Genomic DNA, 20,742 nt, shown 5'->3' with positions numbered 1-20,742 from the left:
GAGGCAGAAAGGAAGGAAGAAATATTGCATGCACAGTCAGAAGAAGAAAGTGCAACCAGAGACTCATTAAAATCACCAGACAACAAAGGTAGGAAAAATAATATTATTTTAAATTTAGTGATCAAAATGTGTCCATTTTGATAATTTATATCTGCTGTCTATTTTTGCACTATGGACCCCTTTTACTAAACCACAGTAGCGGATTTTAATGCAGGAAGCCTATGAGCATCGAGAGCAACGCGGGGCATTCAGCGTAGCTCCCTGCGCTAAAAACTGCTATTGCAGTTTAGTAAAAAGGGAGAGGGTATATTTGTCTATTTTTGTATAGTTGTTACTGAGATGACATGATTAAAGTCATCTGCCTTGACCTCTTTGAAATAAAACCCCAAATAATAAATGATAATTAACATTTTCTCTGCGTACAGTGTGCTTTGTGTTTTTTAAAATTTTATTGTTGGTAGATCAATTTGACTTGGTCATTTTAAAAGTAGCTCACAAGCCAAAAAAGTGTGGGCATCCCTGGCTTAGAACAATAGGAGCAGATTAACGAGATTACTGACAGTGGGTAGGTTAAGACTGTCAAAGGAACAGCTTGTTGTTGTTGTGCCACCAGTTAATGACTCTAGAGCAGGGATGTCAAAGTTCCTCCTTAAGGGCAGCAATCCAGTTGGGTTTTCAGGATTTCCCCAATTAGCTAGAACAGGCTAAGCGTCAAATTAAAGACCTGTTAGAAGACCAGCTTTTTTCTGCTGAATATGTAGCTAAATTAAGGGAGAAAAAGAAAAACTTCCAGAGGTAACTGGTGGAAGTCCAGGACCAGTTGTTTAGGCAAAAGGAAAATACGGAAGAGGCTCGAGAAGCTGACAAAGCTGTTTAGACTCAGTTGATTGAGATGGAAGTATCTAAGAATAAAATAGTGAAGGAATGAGGTATTGTCCCAAAAGTTAAAGGAACAAGTCAGTTTAGTAATAGTCCAGATGGACTAAAGAACTTCTGTCAAAGAAAGTGATCTCAAGCCCCAGCAGGGAGAGAAGGAAGGGATCTGGCAGAACATCCCTCCTCTCCCCACAGAAGTGGAACACCATATGGCCTTGAGTTGAGGCCACTTTGAAAAAGTTAAAGGGCAGTTCCACTACCATCAGGAGCTGCCCCAATGAGAGATCATCGGGCTGCAGGAGGAGCAAAGTGTTGGGCTGGTGTGAGAGGCGCACTCCACCACCCGACGTCTCTTCCAGAGCAGCGCCGCTTAAGGTGATATGCCTAATGGTAAAATCCTTTACGCAGTGACTGAGGGCAACAAGGAACTTTGAAAAAGTTGAAGGGCAGCTCCACTGCCACTGGGAGCTTCTCCAATGAGAGATCATCGTGCTGCGGTACTGAATGCAGCTAGGAACTTCACTGCCTGTTTATCAGTTCTCCGACCTTAACAGTATTCAGAATGCTGGCTCCCAACCTAAACTGCTAAAACATGCCTACTGCTAACAGCTTAGAACAGGGGTGCCCAAAAGGTCGATCGTTATCGACCAGTCGATCGCAAAGGCAACACGAGTCGATCACGGAGCCCATCCCGGGCTCCGCGAAAGACTTGCGTTGCCTTTGCATTCTCTCTGTTCCCTGATGCAACAGGCCAGCAGCAACTACTGAAGCGCCGGGAAATCCAGCTTCTCTCCCTCCCCCCACATCAATTCTGACGTCGGAGAGGAAGTTCTGGGCAAGCCAATCGCTGCCTGGCTGGCCTGGAACTCCCTCTCCGACATCAGAATTGACATCGGGGGGAAAGCTGCGGTGTCGGGAAACAGGGAGAACTCTGAAGCAACGGCGGTGGTGGTTTGGGGGCCTGTTTCCAGATGTCGGAAGTGGCTTGGGGGCCTGTTTCCAGACGACAGCCCCGGTGGTGGCTAGGGGAGAAAAATAAAGGAACCAGAAAGACAGGGAGGCAGAACGGGGAACCAGAAAGACAGGGAGGCAGAACGGGGAGACAGAGAGACAAAAAGAAAGAAAAGGGGGCAGGGAGACAAAGAAAGAAAGGGGAGGGGGGCACAGAGAGAGGAAGGAAAAGGGGGAGGGAATGGAGTGTGTCGGGTGGCAGGGGGCAGTCAGGGAGAGAGGAAGAAAAAGTTGGACTCATGGAAGGACAGAAATGTTGTTTGGGGAATGGAATGAGGTCTGAAGGAGATGAAGTATTCAGGAGGCAGAAAGGAAGGAAGAAATATTGCATGCACAGTCAGAAGAAGAAAGTGCAACCAGAGACTCATTAAAATCACCAGACAACAAAGGTAGGAAAAATAATATTATTTTAAATTTAGTGATCAAAATGTGTCCATTTTGATAATTTATATCTGCTGTCTATTTTTGCACTATGGACCCCTTTTACTAAACCACAGTAGCGGATTTTAATGCAGGAAGCCTATGAGCATCGAGAGCAACGCGGGGCATTCAGCGTAGCTCCCTGCGCTAAAAACTGCTATTGCAGTTTAGTAAAAAGGGAGAGGGTATATTTGTCTATTTTTGTATAGTTGTTACTGAGATGACATGATTAAAGTCATCTGCCTTGACCTCTTTGAAATAAAACCCCAAATAATAAATGATAATTAACATTTTCTCTGCGTACAGTGTGCTTTGTGTTTTTTAAAATTTTATTGTTGGTAGATCAATTTGACTTGGTCATTTTAAAAGTAGCTCACAAGCCAAAAAAGTGTGGGCATCCCTGGCTTAGAACAATAGGAGCAGATTAACGAGATTACTGACAGTGGGTAGTTTAAGACTGTCAAAGGAACAGCTTGCTGTTGTTGTGCCACCAGTTAATGACTCTAGAGCAGGGATGTCAAAGTTCCTCCTTAAGGGTAGCAATCCAGTTGGCTTTTTAGGATTTCCCCAATGAATATGCATGAGATCTATTAGCATACAATGAAAGCAGTGCATGCAAATAGATCTCATGCATATTCATTGGGGAAATCCTGAAAACCCGACTGGATTGCGACTCTCGAGGAGGGACTTTGACACCCCTGCTCTAGAGGCTTGCTAGTAGTTAGAAGTGCTGCTTGATTCAGGAAAAAAATTTCAATTCGATTCAGCCTATTGAATCGATTTTTCAATACGATTTTCCTACCCAATTGGGTGTTTCTTTCAAACACCCAGGTGGGTTTATTTTATAGCCTCTTTACCCCTTTTATAGCCTCTTCGCCCCCTTTGCCCTCTCCAACCCACACTGGCGCTGTGGTGTAAACAAAATAAACAAACAAAAAAGGCTTTTCCTCTCTCTGTTAAATCATAACTCACATTCGTGGTCTAACACCAGCTCTGGCAGGATACACATTTCAAATCTGACATATTGTAATCACAAAACAGAAAATAAAATTATTTTTTGCTACCTTTTGTCGCCTGGTCATTATTCAAATCATGTTGGTCCCATGCTCTGGTAGTCTTCTGATAATTTGTTTGCCAGGGTCTCCTTCTTTCTCTGTGCTAACCATTCATCTTCCATCTCTGTCCTCTCCTTCCATTTCCCTTCCCTCCCCCGTAGGTCTGGCACCTTTCCTTTTTTTGTCTCCATCCCCACAGCTGCAGCGATGGACCCCACCATCCCCAGATCCACCATCTCTCCTTTTCTTAACTACCCTTTCATCCTGCATCTCTCCCTCCTTTTCCACTACCCCAGGGTTCACCATCTCTCCAATTCTCTTCCCAACTACCCTCCTATCCAATATTTCTATCCTCCCCCCCTCTACACCATCCCTTGTGTCCAACTTCACTACCTTTCTGTTCCTTCTCTCCCTAAATCCCATTGTCCACCATCTCTCTCCCTCTCCTCTGTTTTTAGACCCATTATTTTTCCCCCCTCCCAGTCCAGCATATGCACTTCTCTTTAAACCACCTCCTTCCCTCCCTCTCTCCGTGTACTTCTACACCAGGGCCCCCCTCCCATGAAGGTCCGCACCCTCACCCGAAGGCCTGCACCCCCCCTGAAGGGCTGTTCCCTCCCTGAAGGCCAGGGCTGTTCCCCCCCCTGAAGGCCTGTCCCCCTTGAAGGGTACCTGCCACATGTTAATCACAGACAGATGCCACTTACAGAATTGTTGCTAGCAAGAACCCTAGGCACCAGAAATGCAGGGCAGGGTTTTATACAACATTGCACACAATTTTCCAAAATGCCCTGACCTACCCATGCCCCTCCCATGGCCATTCCACCTTTTCAGATCCGTACAGAAAATTTACACACACATATTTATAGAATAGCAACCATAAAGATGTGCATATAAATTCCAATTATTGCCAATTAGTACCAATAATCGGTGCTAATTGGCTCTTTAAGCAATTAAATTATGTGCAAAATTTGGCACGTATCCAAATTTGCACGTGCAATTTTGAGTAATATATATAGAATAGGGGGTAAATGAATGAGTGGTAAAGATGAATCAAAAAAGCAATAGCAAACTACCCCTCTAATATTCTGCCAAGCAACTGTCACTCAAGTGGCAGCTCCCATAAGTCATTCTTATGACTACCTGCTAAGCAAAGATCCAAGATGGATGCCACTACCTGCTAGCTGAGAGGACGCCTTCGATTAGTGTCCCATTTTTCCTGCAAATTGGTGAGAAGTGCTCTCTACCCATGCCGAAGAGAAGGGGGAAGAGTGTTAGTGGAGCCTCCCGACGCTCAGAACCATTCATCTATTACTATAGATGACTTTCTTAGACGCCTCCAACAAGGACAGATGCCATCGGGGAATTACCCGCTGGAGCCGCCGGCAGGGAGTAATGCCTTGGTGGCTATCCCTGGGCTAGATGTTACTCTGAGCCCTGACCTTAGGAATCCGCCTCTACAGCCGACACTGCAAAGAGCAAGCTCCCCGCAAGATGAGACTACCCCGGAAGAGGAAGTTTTCTCAGTCTCGGAGGCCAGCATATCGAAAGGCCTGCCTGTGGAAACAACAAGGAGAGGTATTTCCTCTCTGAGTGGAAATGCGGTCAGGATATCTTCGGCTCGTGAGGCACAAGCATCTCAGGAGGTAAAATAATCTAAAGAACTGTACTGTGTTACACCTGCAGTAGCTTTTTCTGCATCTAAACTCCTAGAGATTACCATAGACTCCCTTTGGGACTTGGTGGTGAATTTAGGTAACTCTCTTAGTCCACGTATAGAGCATTTGGACAAAGAATTAAAAATTCAGAAAGAGGAAATTAAGCTTTTAAAACAGGATTTGTCATTAGTGACAATAGATAGTCAAAAAATTGATAAAGAGATAACTACAGTTAAACAAAATCAAGATTTAATCGTGAAAGACAATGTTATTTTGAGGAGGAAGTTCGAGGTCCTTGAGAATAGTAATTGTGCTAATAACTTGCGCTTGATAAATTTTCCCAAGATTTCTTTGATCATTCCTCGTGATATGATTAAATGTTATTTCATAGAGGTATTGGAAATAACAGAAAATTCCCTACCTTCCTTTATTAGGGCTTATTATTTACCTATAAAGCCTCAAGAAATTCAGAACCAGGATCATGAACATCAAGAAGGTCCTTTGGATGTTACTGCACTTTTGGAGAAATCCGATACAGAAATAGCTCTTCCAGCTACTTTATTGTTGACTGTAGCGTTATCTCCACATAAAGATTGGATTCTCAAATTGTTCTTTAAAAATAGAGTTAAGGGCTTTCTGAGGTTTAAAATACAGATTTTTCCTGACGTTTTGAGAGAAACTCAGAAGAGGAGATGAGAATTTCTAATGTTGAAAGCAGGGGTAACCCAACTAGGAGGTATCTTCTTTTTACGTTACCCTTGCAAGTGTATTATCAGATACCGTTCTTTTAAATATGTTTTTGTAGATCCTTCTCATTTAGTTAGTTTTCTCTCCCTAAGACGCTTGGAGAATGAAGGTGTAACAACTCCTGCATAAATCGAATAAGTTCTTTGTTTCAGCAGCAGATATACATATCTTTATTATTAATATTGTGCTTCAGAAATTACTCTTTTTCCTACTTCTTGGATCAGAAATGTTTTATTTTCTTATTCTTGATGATTTTTTTTTTTTGTTTAAATTGTTATGCCTTAGATTACGCTTTCTGTATAAGATGTTAAAGCTTGGGATATACTTTTGAAATCTAATAAAAATATGTATTAAGAAAAAAAACCTTGCATTCCAGGAACCACCTTTATCTTTGTTTTCCCCTTCATAAATGGTCTAATTGTATCTCACCTGTGGTCGGAGAGGTTCAAATCCTATGTAGTCATCATTCGGAATGATGGATGAGATTACCTGTCAAGTTCAAGAATAGGAATTACTATATCATAAATCTGTCTCAATTTTGAACCAATCAGACAGTTCCTAAGCCCACAATCTAACATACAGCTATGGCTATCTTGACACAGGGAGATTCCTGTTTGTTATTTAATTAATAATATGCCATTCTCACATGGCTGGTGAATAATATGTGAGTTGCTCTTCTTAAACCATAACAGTTATTCCAAAAGAAGCTCTTTACCATAATAAAGCTAAAGAGATGCTGATGATGATTGTCTGCAGGATTCTATGAGATGCTTGACTTCCAAAAAAATACCACCATAACCAAACAGTGTCAGAAGAAGGTGAAAAAAAAAAAAAGCTTTGGAATTAGGGGATAATTTTTAAGATGGTCACTTCTACTGCACATATGGGCAAATACATGTGCACTCCTGCGTGTATTTTATTTATTTTTTTTATAAATCTTTATTCATTTTTAAAAGCCAACATAAAGTGCAACACGTTAACAAACAATTCATACAATAAACAGCACTCATTACAATCAGATGATATAATAAGTACTTAACACCCCCCTCCCACCCACCCTTCCTGGATGTGCATAGCACTCATTCAGAAATCAAAGGGAAATAGCCTCTTTAGTAGCCTCTTGGCTACTAAATTGAAGAAACAGGTTACCCTTACCTCTATTTTGCAAATATACGATGGTCAGCATCAGCTTCAGACTTCTACTGGAAATATTAGTGATATATTTCAGGAGTTTTATAAATCTTTGTATAAGGCACACGATGCGGATGCGGAGGCTGCTATAGACACCTACCTGGATTCTCTTCAGCTGCCCAGTCTGTCTGAGGCAGAAGCCATGGGACTCTCATGGTAGATGAGACGTTGCAGGCCATTCCATCTTTGCCGGCGGGAAAGTCGCCGGATCTCCACGGATTTTCAAATGGGTTCTATAAATCTTTTGCTTCCCTGTTGGTTTCTTTACTAACCAAGGTCTTTAATTCCTTAGCAGATGGACAGCCGCTTCCCTATTCTTGAAAGCTAGCAGCAGTGATATTGATTTTGAAACCAGGTAAGTCCCTCTTGGAATGCCAATCTTACCGGCCGATTTCACTTTTAAATAGTGATAAGATTTTCACTAAAATATTGTCAGCAAGATTGCAGACTGTAGTGGCAAAGTTAATCTATAAAAACCAGTATACTGAAATACTTGCAAACATCTGATGTATGAATGTATTTGATTTATTCTCTTATGTAACATTGTTTGTGTTTGTACTGCTCTGTGCCTCTGTTACACTGGTTTTTTTATAAAATCAATAAAAATTTTCATGGAAAAAAAACCAAACCTGTATGTATATAATAGGCAAACATTCAATAACATCAAATTGGCTTTTCATCTTATTTGGGTGGCCAGGAGGTCTGGCTCACCCTCTCTTATTTTGTCTCTGGATGCTGAAAAAGCATTTGATAGGGTGAGCTGGACCTTCCTATATAAAATGGGGGTTGGGGGGGGGGTCAATTTTTTGCTTGGATTTCGGTGCTCTACCTATCCCCTTTGGTGAATGTATGGATCAACGGATCTTATACGGAGCCCTTTGGTCTTTCCCAGGGTACCCAACAGGGGTGTGCTCTCTTCCCCCTCTTGTTTGCTATCGCAATAGAGCCCGTGGCCTGTATAGTGGGGCAATGTTCGGATATATGGGGGATTGTGATCCACAACCAGCAGCATAAATTTTTGTTATTTGCAGATGATATTCTCTTGACTCTGCAGGAGCCGTAGGCGTCCCTGGTTGCGGTGTCACAGATCTTGCAGGAGTGTGGCGAGCTTTCAGGTTTTAAAATAAATTTTACTAAATCAGAAATTTTGAACCTTACAGTGCAACCTGAGCAGGCTGCAGTACTATGGTCCACCTTTCCGTATCAATGGGAGCAAATGAATTCTGTAGGTGCAATTGTGAGGATGTATGTTTCTGTATCACAGTATGCCTGACCCTACTGTGATCCATTTATTCCTTGATTGCATTACTCTGAGGCAGTGGTGGCAAATTGGTATGGTTCAGTGGAGCGATGGAAGTTGCTTTGATTGCATTCAATTCCTGCTTAAGATTTCTGAGCTCCTCCTTAATACTAGAAGGCTGAAGACAGATGGGGTAAGCCCTAAGTGTCCAGATGGTGCACCTTGGAACTAAAGCACCACAGTGATTGCACTAAATAAAGGTCATCTTGATTGGATGGTTTAGGAAGTGTACACTCAACTGCGTACTTTCTTGCATAAAAGGGCTTTTTGGGACCTCTGTTTGGTGGAGACAATCCTGGAACGGGCCCTTCATTCAGGGGCTGGCAAGGGGGTATCTCCCCGCTGGCATGGCAGAAATGTTATAAACAGCTTTTTCAACTTTCTGTATCATACACAACAATAGAAAATGGGTACAAAATGTATTATCATTGGTACCTAACACCTGTCAAACTTCACCAGTGTGTAAGCATGACTTCTGATAGTTATTGGCGAAGATGTGCTCTTAAGGGGGGACTTCTTTCATATGTGGTGGACATGCCCAGCTATCCAGTGCTATTGGCATCAGGTGGGGCAAGTGGTGGTGCGAGTGCTGCAGAGACATTGTCCTTTGCTTTCTGCCTGCTGCTTGCTGAATATTCCACTACTGGGATATACAAGGGCTGAGCAGCATTTGGTGACATATATTTTTACAGCTGCTTGCTTGGGGGTGGCTTCAAAGTGGAAGCAACCCAAATGTCCAGAACTCTCTTTGTTTTATGCTAAATTGGACTATCTTCAGTTAATGTCATAAATGATTGCAATTAGACATGCTGCCTTGCCTGCTTATAGTAAGATCTGGGATGTTTATGTGGAATGGAAGGCCCAACAAGGGTAAATTGTGATGTTGTTTTTCAAAGTTTAGAGCTCTTGCTTGCATTAACTGCAAGACTGTAGGGGAGGGGTGGGGTGGGGAGGGGAGTTGGGATTTTGTAGGAGGGATTGCTTTTATTGGGAGTGAAAATATGATGCTATGTAGATCTTAGTTGGCTTGTATTTGTTTGCATTTTCTTAATAAACTTTTGAAAAAATATATATATTTTTTAAAGAGTCCAAGAGAGGCTAAGATGCAATTGATAACTGAAACTTAACTTGATTGCAGATGCAAACTCAACTATTTACAGCTTCTTTTCTCAGATGAATAAGCCAGATGGTAAAATTTTACAGTACAGTCAATGCACATATTTCCTCCAATGTGTTTTCCAAACTCTTCAAACAATTCCTTAATACACACAGTGAGCTGCTCCATTCCCTCAGCCCTGGACCACGCTATCTTCCTGTCCAGCTGAAACACTGCACACAGGCTCTGCTGTAAGCAAGGTCTCTCACACTCACATTTTTCCCACAATCCTTGTTCTGTACTCTCCTGATGACATCCTCGGGAAGGCAAAGTCCCAATTATTCTCTTGTTGAACGGTTCACCAAGAGAATAATTAGGACTTTGCCTTCGTGAACCACTCCAAGTAGGGTTACCAGATGTCCGGGAAAACTGGGAAATGTCCTCTTTTTAGAGGACTGTCCAGGTGCCTGGGGGAGATTTCCAAAATCCAGCAGTTTGTCTGGGTTTTTGAAGGCCCCGAACTCAGGACCATGACTGGAGGGTCTTTGAGTGTGCACAGATGCAAAATAACATCTTGGTGTGGTATACAGATGTCCAAGCAACAGGATGACATAGACAAAAAATTGATTGAAGACATCGAGACCATCACTCTGCGTGGAGAGACTGTACTGTTGGGAGACTTCAATATGCCTGATGTAGACTGGAACAAACTTTCCGCGTCAATCAGCGGCAGCAGAAGGCTACTAACCTCCATAAGGGGAGCACAACTCAAACAGATGGTATTGGAGCCTACTAGGGATCAGGCGATACTGGACCTGGTGCTCACCAATGGAGACAGCGTCACAGAGGTTTTGGTGGGTGATGCGTTGGCATCCAGTGACCATAACATGGTGTGGTTTCAGCTCAGGAAGGGTTTCAATAAGTCTAACACATCCACAAAGGTCCTTATCTTTTTTTTTTTTTTTTTCAAATATGTTTTATTATTTTGTAGAAGAAATACAGACACACAGAAATGCAATGGTGTACAACAATGTAAAATGAGTACCAATATCCATCCCAACTTCACCATATACCAGATCTGTCCCCCAAAGGTCCTTATCTTTAAGGGCACTAACTTCAAGAGCATGGGAGATTTTGTCTATGAGGCACTGCAAAAACAGGACACAACAGATAGTGTGGAGGTACTATGGTCAGCTCTGAAATCTACCCTACAGGAAGCAACCAACCTCTATATTAAGACAGTGAGCAAAGGACGGAGAAATAATAAGCCCCAATGGTTCTCCGTGGAGTTCTCGGAACTCGTAAAACAGAAGAAGAGAGCATTTATAGCCTACAAACAATCACAATGACTAGAAGCTAAAGAAGCCTATCTGGTGAAATCCAGAAATGTTAAAACTGCAGTCAGAGATGCCAAACTCCATATGGAAGAAAATCTAGTTAAGAATATTCTGTCACTAACATACCTTTTTCAGGTATGTTAGTGACAGAAAAAGGAACACAGACGGGATTGTGCGCCTAAGGAAACCCGATGGTAGCTATGTAGAATCGGACTCCGATAAAGCCGAACTACTCAATAAATACTTCTGCTCAGTCTTTACCTGTGAGGTGCTGGGATCCGGTCCATAGCTGCAGACAAGGGAGAGCTCAGAAGACCCATTCCTGAACTTTGAATTTACCACCGGCGGCGTCTACCAAGAACTATCAAAGCTCAAAGTGAACAAAGCCATGGGACCGGATAAACTGCACCCCAAAGTGCTTAGGGAATTGAGAGATGTCCTGGCGGAGCCATTAGCTGCACTCTTCAATCTTTTCCTAAGCACAAGAAGAGTCCCATTGGATTGGAAAACAGCTAACGTCATTCTGCTCCACAAAAAGGGAAGCAAGTCGGAGACTGCAAATTACAGACCGGTAAGTCTCACATCAATAGTGTGTAAACTTATGGAAACGTTGATTAAGCACAAATTAGATATGATCCTGAGCGACGAGAGGCTGAGGGATCCCCAGCAGCATGGATTTACAAAGGGAAGGTCCTGCCAATCCATTCGAATCAGCTTCTTTGACTGGGTAACAAAAAATATAGATATGGGAGAGTCCCTGGATGTCGTGTATTTGGACTTCAGCAAAGCTTTTGATAGTGTCCCACACTGCAGGTTATTGAACAAGATGAATTCATTTGGACTAGGAGAAACATTGACTGCATGGATTAGAGACTGGCTCAGTGGGAGACTCCAGAGGGTGGTGGTCAATGGTACTCCCTCAGAAACATCGGAAGTGATCAGTGGAGTGCCGCAGGGCTCAGTCTTGGGTCCAATCCTATTTAACATCTTTGTACGGGACCTGCCTCAGGGACTTCGAGGTAAAATTGCATTATTTGCCGATGACGCTAAACTGTGCAACATAGTGGGCAATAGCACTGTGCCAGACTCTATGATGCAGGACCTACACTTACTAGAACAATGGTCTGCAACTTGGCAACTGAGTTTTAATGCTAAAAAGTGTAAGGTTATGCACCTTGGCAGCGGAAATCCACGCAGAACTTAAACCCTGAATGGTGAGACCTTAACAAGAACTGTTGCAGAACGGGACCTAGGAGTAATCATCAGCGAAGATATGAAGACTGCCAATCAAATAGAGAACCTCTGATAATATATCTTCTTATATTAGTTTACCGGGATCAAATCTCTAAATGTACTATAATCATATAAAGAAACAAGCATAGCTAAATCCAGCCAACACCGGGGAGTTTAACCCAAGGGTCTCCTGAGGTGCAGCGTGTCATCCGACTCATTCAGTGTCTACTCTAGACACTGAATGAGTCGGATGACACGCTGCACCTCAGGAGACCCTTGGGTTAAACTCCCCGGCGTTGGCTGGATTTAGCTATGCTACTTAAAGCTAAGTACAATTAAGTACATTTGATTCTTACAGCTAAGATGGTTTTATAGATACACATAAAAAAGATACAAAAAAAGAATTAAAAAACAAGACTAGCAGATTTAAAATGACTATGAGCGGCCAATGATGAAGTGCCACATAAATCTCGCCGCAGTTAAGAGCTAGCACAGCGGTGGAGTGGTGGGGCTGAGGCATACTCATAATTCATTGAAACGATTTGAAAATACTCCATACCGGTTTCTTTATATGATTATAATCAAATAGAGAAAGCATCATCCAAGGCTTGACAAACGCTGGGTTGCATCCGTAGAAGTTTTGTCAGCCGGAAGCCTGAAGTTATAATGCCGTTGTACAGGTCTATGGTGAGACCTCATCTGGAATATTGTGTTCCGTTTTTGAGGCCACATTATCAAAAGGATGTGCTGAGAATGGAGTCAGTTTAGCGAATGGCCACTAGGATGGTCTCAGGCCTCAAGGATCTCCCATATGAAGAACGTCTAGGTAAGTTGCAGCTATACTCTCTCAAGGAACGCAGAGAGAGGGGAGACATGATAGAGATGTTCAAATATGTTACTGGCCGTATTGAGGTGGAAGAAGACATCTTTTTCCTTACAGGACCTATGGCAACAAGAGGGCATCCGTTAAAAATCAAGGGTGGGAGATTTCATGGTGACACTAGGAAGTATTTCTTCACCAAAAGGGTGATTGATTGTTGGAATAATCTTCCACTTCAGGTAATTGAGGCCAGCAACGTGCTCGATTTTAAGAAAAAATGGGATAAGCATGTGGGTTCACTTCGAGGAACTGCTTAAGGGGGGAGGGTTCTTAGAGTGGGCAGACTTGTTGGGCCGATGACCCTTTTCTGCCGTCATATTCTATGTTTCTATGACATCACATTGCATCTGTGCATGCTCAGAGTCTTTCCAGATGTGGCCCCGAACTTGGGGAAGAAAAGACAAAGTTGTGTGCGGGTGGGGGTTTGGGGTGGAACAGGATGGGGCTGGGATAGAATGAGACAAGGCCACGTGTCCTCTTTTATTTTTTTTTTTACAGATGAAATCTGGTAATTCTAACTCTGGGTCTTACCCACACTATCTTCCCACCAAGCTGAAACACTCTGCTGACTGCTTTTCTGGCAAATCTAGACAGACTTTCCTTCCACAAGCTGTTAGAACTTATGTTCTTACAAGTTTCCCTCAGTACCAGGGTGCTGGTCAGGATGACCAAAAGCCCTGCTTCTACTCCCTTTTATACTAATGCCCGCTTCCACTCTGCTAGAGGCCTCCAACTCCTTCCACATGGTTCTTCTATCCACACAAACCCATAGACTCCAGAAGAATTCTGTACCCAGTGGCGTACCTAGCATGTTGCATTCAGGGCCCATCATTTTTTAACACCACACCCCCCCATCTGTATGAAAAACATGATTTTTAGCAAGAATCCACACATCACACAAGAGTGTACCTAGGAAAAGGCAGCATCTTAAATACTACAGTGAGCAGTACATCAATGCACCCATTGTAAAACTAAACAAGCCAGACTAGTACAAATCAATCCTACACAGTCAATCCTAACAGAAAACCATGTCTTTTCGAACACACCTTCGCCTAGTATGGAATATGTAATCACAAACTAAACTCCCCCCCCTTTTTACAAAACTGTTACCACCACGGCCAATGCTAAAAAACACTCTACAGTTTTGTAAATGGGGAGATAAAATAGAACTACGTCGACAAAGATTAAACTGAAGCATCAAGAAGCTGGACTCTGCATACAATGCAACACCATAGAAACAGTGATGCATCTCCCCTAAAGCAAAAAAATAAATAAATATAATTTTTTTTCTACCTTGTTTTCTCTGGTTTCTGCTTTCCTCATCTTCTTGTCACTCTCTTTTTTTCATCCACTGTCTACCCTTTCTCTGCCCCTTCTATATGGCATCTTCGCTCCTTCTATTCCCCTTCCAGAAACTTTATGCCTCCCCCTTCCATCTTTCCCTTCACTCCCATTGGTCTGGCATCCATCTTCTTCCCTTCCTTCCTCCAATGGTCTGGCATCTCTCTCCTCTCCTCTTCTTCCCTCTCCTACACCCCCATGGTCTGGCATTTCACTCTCTCCTCTCCCTTCCCCCACTACCATCAGCATCTGCCCCTTTCTTTCCCTCCAACCCAATTCCATGCAGTATCCTTCCCCCTTATGTCTCTCTCCCCTTTCCATGCACACCAAATCCATCAGCACCTGCCCCCTCTCACCCTTCACCACCTTTCCAAACCACCCTGACCCCTTTCTCACCCTTCACCACCTTTCCATACCACCCTGACCTTTTCTCACCCTTCCATACCACCCTGACCCCCTTTTTCTCCTTCCACCACCCTGCTATGCTCCTTTCTCTCTCCATCCAAAACAGCAAGGTCCCTATAACTGCTTCTGCTGCCTCTGCTCCGGAAGAGGTAAGTGATGTCGGAGTCAAGTGAGCCAGCAGATGCAGGGAGTTGCGGCAAGGTCCCACTTCCTCCGATGTCACTTACCTCTTCCGGAGCAAAGGCGATAGACAAAGGCATCGTGGGACCTTCCTGCACTTCAGTGCGGCTGCCGACTCTGCTCCGGAATAAGTACGGCAGCCGCGCTGAGGTGCCATTTAGAGCAGCATGGGAGGTGCCGGACCCGGCTGGCTGTGCACATGGGGCGGAGCGTGCACCCAGTGTGGACCGCCCCACCCCCCCTTGGTACACCACTGTCTGTACCTCCTGCTTTGTAGCAGAGGCATTCTTCAGGGGAAGGGTGTCACATAAAATTGCCTGTTTTTAAGTATTTTGGTATAAGTAAGGGAAGGCAGTTCCTCTGCTAGTCATGACCTGCAATTCACTTTAGAAACCCATCCAGAGTTCCTAGAATACCCTTGTTTGCTGATCTGTTTGATAAGCTCAGCACACTGCTTTATAGTTCATTTATGTTGCCATTTGTAAATAGGGCCCTTACCTTTGGTTTACCAAAGAAATCCTTAGAATTCAACTGTTCAACTTCCTGTTTACGAGGACGGAAAATTTCCCCTTGTGGCACCTGCAGGGGTTCCAGGAAATGATGATTCTATAAATGAAACCAAAGACAGTCTATGACTTTGTATTCCAGTATTACTAAGGTGACCATTTATTTTTTTCATCAAAAGGGGACATCTATTAATTGTCAGTCCCGTCCCCAATCCTGCCCTAGCCCCGCCCCCAATCCCGCCCCCAATTTCTTCCATTCATTTTTCATGTACACATAATACCTTATTAATTCATAATGGTAACCATAAAATTTTAAAAAACTACAAAGCACACTATACGCAGAGAGAATGTTAATTATCATTTATATTTGGGAGGGTTTCAAAGATGTCAAGGCAGATGACTTTAAAATATGCAATGTCTCCTCAGTAACTATAAAAAATAGACAAATATAGTGCAAAATATAGACAGCAGATATAAATTCTCAAAACTGACACATTTTGATCACTAAATTGAAAATAAAATAATTTTTCATACCTTTTCTGTATGGTGATTTCATGAGTCTTTGGTTGCATTTCCTTCTATGTGTGTCCTTTCTTTCATTTCTTTCTGCACTCAGACCCAACAATTGTCCCTTTCTATTCCCTCCCTCCTTCCTTCCTTCCTATGTCCTTAGTGCCCCCAGTGCCTCCTTCCTATATCCTTAGTGCCCCTTCCTATGTCTTTAGTGCCCTCAGTGCCTCCTTCCTATGTCCTTAGTGTCCCCAGTGCCTCCTTCCTATATCCTTAGTGCGCCCAGTGCCTCTTTCCTATGTCCTTAGTGCCCCCAGTGCCTCCTTCCCATGTCCTTAGTGTCCCCAGTGCCTCCTTCCTATATCCTTAGTGCGCCCAGTGCCTCTTTCCTATGTCCTTAGTGCCCCCAGTGCTCCTTCCCATGTCCCCTTCACTGCCTTCCAGACTTTGTCCCACCCCCACCCCCGAAGCCAGCCTGCCTGCCTACCTACCTCCTTCCCTTCCTGCCACGCAAAAATAAAAGCCTCTCTCCAGCGCCCGATTTAAACCCCCCTCTCGGTCCGCTGCTGCCGCTGCTCTCCTTCTTACCTCCCTGCTGCTGCTGCTGGCAATCGCCGCTCAGAAGCCTTCTTCCCGACGTCTGGGCGATTACCAGCAGAAGGAGGGAGGTAAGAAGGAGGGCAGTGGCGGCGGCGGACCGGGGATGGGGGTTAAATTGGGCGTCCATCTTCCCAACTCCATGTCCAGCCCTGGCTCCTCCTCCCGCCCTAACTATGAGTAGCAGAAGGAGCTGAGCTAGAGGGCAGACCCTTCTATGACTCTCTCTGCCCCAGGAACTGTTCTGACCAATCAGCACTGAAAGGAATTGAAGACCGTGTGTCACTCAGCCCTCAGTGAGAAGATCCGCCTCTTCGTTGTGCCAGATAGAAAATGGCTCGTTTCCTGCTTTCATTGTTGCTCTCATTTGCAGATAAACCGGAGATCCCCAGCTCCAAATTTCAGTCTCTGCACTTCTCTCCCTCCCTTCAGCGCTGGAAGAGGCCAGAAAAAGAGACTTTTTTTTTTTTTTTTTGCACGCGGCAGGGAGGGACAGGAAGTGATCGCCTGTCCCATTGTCCCTACGCACAGCTTCGGGACGCTGTCCCTGAAAACGGGACATTTCAGTGTCCCGAAGCTGTGTGTGGGGACAATGGGACAGGGGATCCAAAAACGGGATGGTCCCGTTCAAAAAGGGACGTATGGTCACCTTAAGTATTACCAGCACATGCTCCCCTTTGATTGCAAACCTCTAAATTCTTGTGACAATTCTGGGCTCTTCATACCTACAGTGAGCAAATATCTCCATGTCTCAGCATCTAAGAAATTAAAATTTCTTTGTCTGAAAACTGTCACAGGGAAGCCCCTGTGATCAGAAAACCAGCATTAAAAACAGGGAGTTAACACATAAAACTGTTTAACATAACATCTAGAGCAGCACCTAGGGCCAGGAAAGTATTTCTTTAATAAATCACCATCAAACAGTGCCCAACAAATCTAACACCGATTTATCTTTTCCCAATTAATCATATCTCCCCTCAGCTATCTCTTTTCCAAGCTGAAAAGCCTTAATCTTTTCAGTCTTTCCTCATACGAGAGGCGTTCATCCCCTTTATCATCTTGGTCGCTCTTTGAAGCTTTTCTAGCACCACTACATCTTTCTTGAGATAAGGAGACCAGAAGTGAACGCAATACTCCAGATAAGATTGCACAATGGAGCGATACAGGGGCATTATAACATTCTTAGTCTTGTTAACCATCCCCTTTTTTAATAATTCTTAGCATCCTGTTTGCTTTTTTGGCCGCTGCTGCACATTGGGCGGAACGTTTCATTGTATTGTCTACGATGACACCCAGATTCTTTTCTTGGGTGCTAACCCCCAATGTGGACCCTAGCATCCGGTAACTGTGATTTGGATTATTCTTCCCAATGTGTATCACTTTGCATTTGTCCTCATTAAATTTCATCTGCCAATTGGACGCCCAGTCTTTCCACTTTCCTAAGGTCTGCCTGCAATTTTTCACAATCCACATGCGTTTTAACAACTTTGAACAGTTTAGTGTCAGCTGCAAATTTAATCACCTCACTCGTTCCAATTTCCAGATCATTTATAAATAAGTTAAATAGCACCGGTCCCAGTACAGACCCCTTCAGCACTCCACTGTTTACTCTCCTCCTTTAAGAAAAATGACCATTTAACCCTACCTTCTGTTTTCTATCCGATAACCAATTCCTAATACTCAACTGAACCTTGCCACCTATCCCATGACTCTTTAATTTTCTCAGGAGCCTCTCATGAGGAACTTTATCAAAAGCTTTCTGAAAATCTAAATACACTACATCAACTGGCTCACCTTTATCCACACCTTCAAAGAAGTCAACCTATAACCCATTCTAAGCTCTTTTGGGAGCAAGGATAGAAAACAAATTAAATAAATAAACAAATAAACACGAGTGTAGTTAGATTGATAGATGAGTCGTGCAGCAGAGTTTTGCACAGATTGTAGGGGGAGAGACAGCACAGCAGGAGACCAGTTAAAAGTAGATTGCAATAATCTAAGCGTGAAGTTACAGGGAGTGTGGACAAGGATCCAGGTAGTGTGCTCAGAGAGGAAGGGGCGAATTTTGGTGATTTTGTAGAGATAGAAGCAACAGGCCTTAGCTGTTTGTTGGATGTGTGTAGAAAATGAGAGGTCAGAATTGAAGACAACTCCAAGGTTGCGAGCAGAGAAGACTGGAATAACGACAGTATTAATTATGGAGATGGAGAACTAAGGGAGAGGAACAAAGTGTTTAGGAGGAAAGAGGAACAGTTCAGTCTTGGACATGTTTAGTTTCAGATGACAAGATAACAAGGCAGTAATTTCAGCCAAACAGGATGATAATTTTTCTTTGACTTTAGGTGAAATTTTGAGTGTAGAGAAGTAGATCTGGGAGATATCAGCATGCAGGTGATACTGGAAGCCATGGGAGGAGATCAGGACACTGAGAGAAGAGGTTTAGAGAGAAAAAAAGAAGAGGTCCTAAGACAGAACCCTTCTTCTCTCCCCCAGGTTCAACTCTCTTACTCCCTCTCTCACCCCAGGTCCATTTCTCTCATTCTCTCTCACTCCTTATCTCCCTCAAGTTCAACTCCCTCCCTCTCTTCCCACAAGTCCAAATCTCTCTCCCCCTCTCTCCATTATATCCATCTCTCTCACCCTCCCTATCTACTCTACTCTCTTTCCATCCCTCCCCCCTCCCCCCCAGGTCCAATTCTCTCTATTTCTCTCACTCTCTCCCCAAGGACCAACTTTCTTTCTATCTATCTCTCCCTCTTTTCCCCAGGACCAACTATTTCACTCTCTTTCCCTCCTTCTAACGTCCAACTCTCTCCCTCTCCCAAGGTCCAACTCCTCTGCATTCCTAGTTCCGACTCTCTCCCTCCCTCTTTCCCTCAAGGTCAAACTCTCTTCCTCTCCCTCCCGGTCCAACTCTCACCCCAGGTCCAATTCTCTCATTCCCTCTCACTCCTTATCTCCATCAAGTTCAACTCTCTACCTCTCTTCCTAGGTCCAAATCTCTCTCCATCCCTAGCAACCCCAGTTCCAACTCCCTTTCCCTCTATCTTTCTCCTTTTGTCCTTCTGTTCCTCTAAGTCCAACTTTCCCCTCTTGACCCATCTATCTCTCCTTCTCTCTCCCAGGTCCAACTCTTTCTCTCTCCCTCTCTTCCACATGTCTAACTCTCTTTTTCTCTGTCTGTCTCCCTCTTTCCCCAGGTTCAACTCTCTCCCCTCAGATCAAACTTTCTCTCCTCCTCCCTATTTCACTTCATGTCAAACTCTTTCGCTAACCCTCCCACCCTCCTCCTCCCCTCACTGGTCCAACTCTCTCCCTCCCACTTTCTGCAAGGTCCAATTCTCTCCCTCACTCTCTCAGGTCCAAATTGTTTTTCCCTCTCTCTCATCACCAGGTCCAACTTTCTTCCTCTCTGTCTACTTCCATCTCTCCCCAGGTCAAACTCTTTCCCTCTCTTCTCCCAGGTTCAAATCTCTCACTGTCTATCCCTCCCTCTCTCCCCTAGGTCCAATTCTCCACCTCCCCTCCTTCTTTACCCCAGGCCAACTTTCTCCCTCCCCATGTCTCCCAGATTCTACTCTCTCCCTCCCTCCAGTTCTACTCTATCTCTCTCCCCCCTCTCCCCAAGGTCCAATTCTCTCTATCTCCTCCCTCTTTATCCTCATGGTCCAACTCTCTCTATCCTCCTCCTTCTCTATCCCCAAAGTCTAACTCTCTCTCACCCCTCCCCCTCCAGGTCCAATTATCTCACTCTCACTTCTCCTGCCTTTCTCCCTCCCCCCCAGGTCCAACTCTTTATCTTTATCTCTCCCTCCCTCTCTTTATCCAGTTCCAACTTTCTCTCTCTCTCCCCCCTCAGGTCCAACACTATTTCTCTCTAACCCTTCCCTCTCACCCACCAGGTCCAACTCTCTCTTTCTCTCTTCCACCAGGTCAAACTCTCCTACTCTCTCTCTTCTTCCTTTCCCCCCCAGGTACCACCTCTCTTTCTCTCTCCATCTCTTACCCCAGGTCCCACTCTCCCTCTCTTCCCTAGGTCCCACCTCTCTTTCTCTCTCCATCTCTTACCCCAGGTTGCACTTTCCCTCTCTCCCCCCAGGTTCAACTCTCTCACTTCATCTCTCCCCCAAGTCCAGCTCTCCCTCGCTCCCCCAAGCACAAATCTCTTTCTCTCCCACCCTCTCCCCTAGTCCAACTCTCACTCCCTCCAAGTCCAACTCACTCTCTGTACCTCCTTCCCTCATCCCCCTTGATTCAACTCTCTCCTATTCCCTCAGGTCCAACTTTCTCTCTCAGTCTCTTCACTCTCTTCGTAGGTCCAACTATCTCTCTACCCCCAGGCCTACCTTTGTTTCTCTCCATCTGTCCCTCCAGGTCCAACTCTTTCTCTCTCTCCCTC

General features: G+C 44.2%; 1 protein-coding gene across 3 annotated transcripts in view; it reads right to left on the bottom strand.

The window, feature by feature from the left end:
- Positions 1-20,742, bottom strand: part of NOXA1 (NADPH oxidase activator 1) — a 199,688-nt gene that overhangs the window by 128,356 nt on the left and 50,590 nt on the right. For all 3 annotated transcript variants that reach the window (XM_033961770.1, XM_033961772.1, XM_033961773.1), the window contains exons 5-6: positions 15,229-15,336; positions 6,197-6,256 (exon numbers count right to left, since the gene is read on the bottom strand). In XM_033961770.1, the coding sequence (XP_033817661.1) occupies positions 6,197-6,256; positions 15,229-15,336 (168 nt within the window). The remainder of the gene's footprint in view (positions 1-6,196; positions 6,257-15,228; positions 15,337-20,742) is intronic.

Source organism: Geotrypetes seraphini, chromosome 10 (genome assembly GCF_902459505.1).
Source record: "Geotrypetes seraphini chromosome 10, aGeoSer1.1, whole genome shotgun sequence".
In the NCBI taxonomy this organism is placed as follows: Eukaryota; Metazoa; Chordata; class Amphibia; order Gymnophiona; family Dermophiidae; genus Geotrypetes; species Geotrypetes seraphini.
The sequence above is the reverse complement of the archived record's forward strand: the minus strand, read 5'-3'. Positions and strand labels throughout refer to the sequence as shown.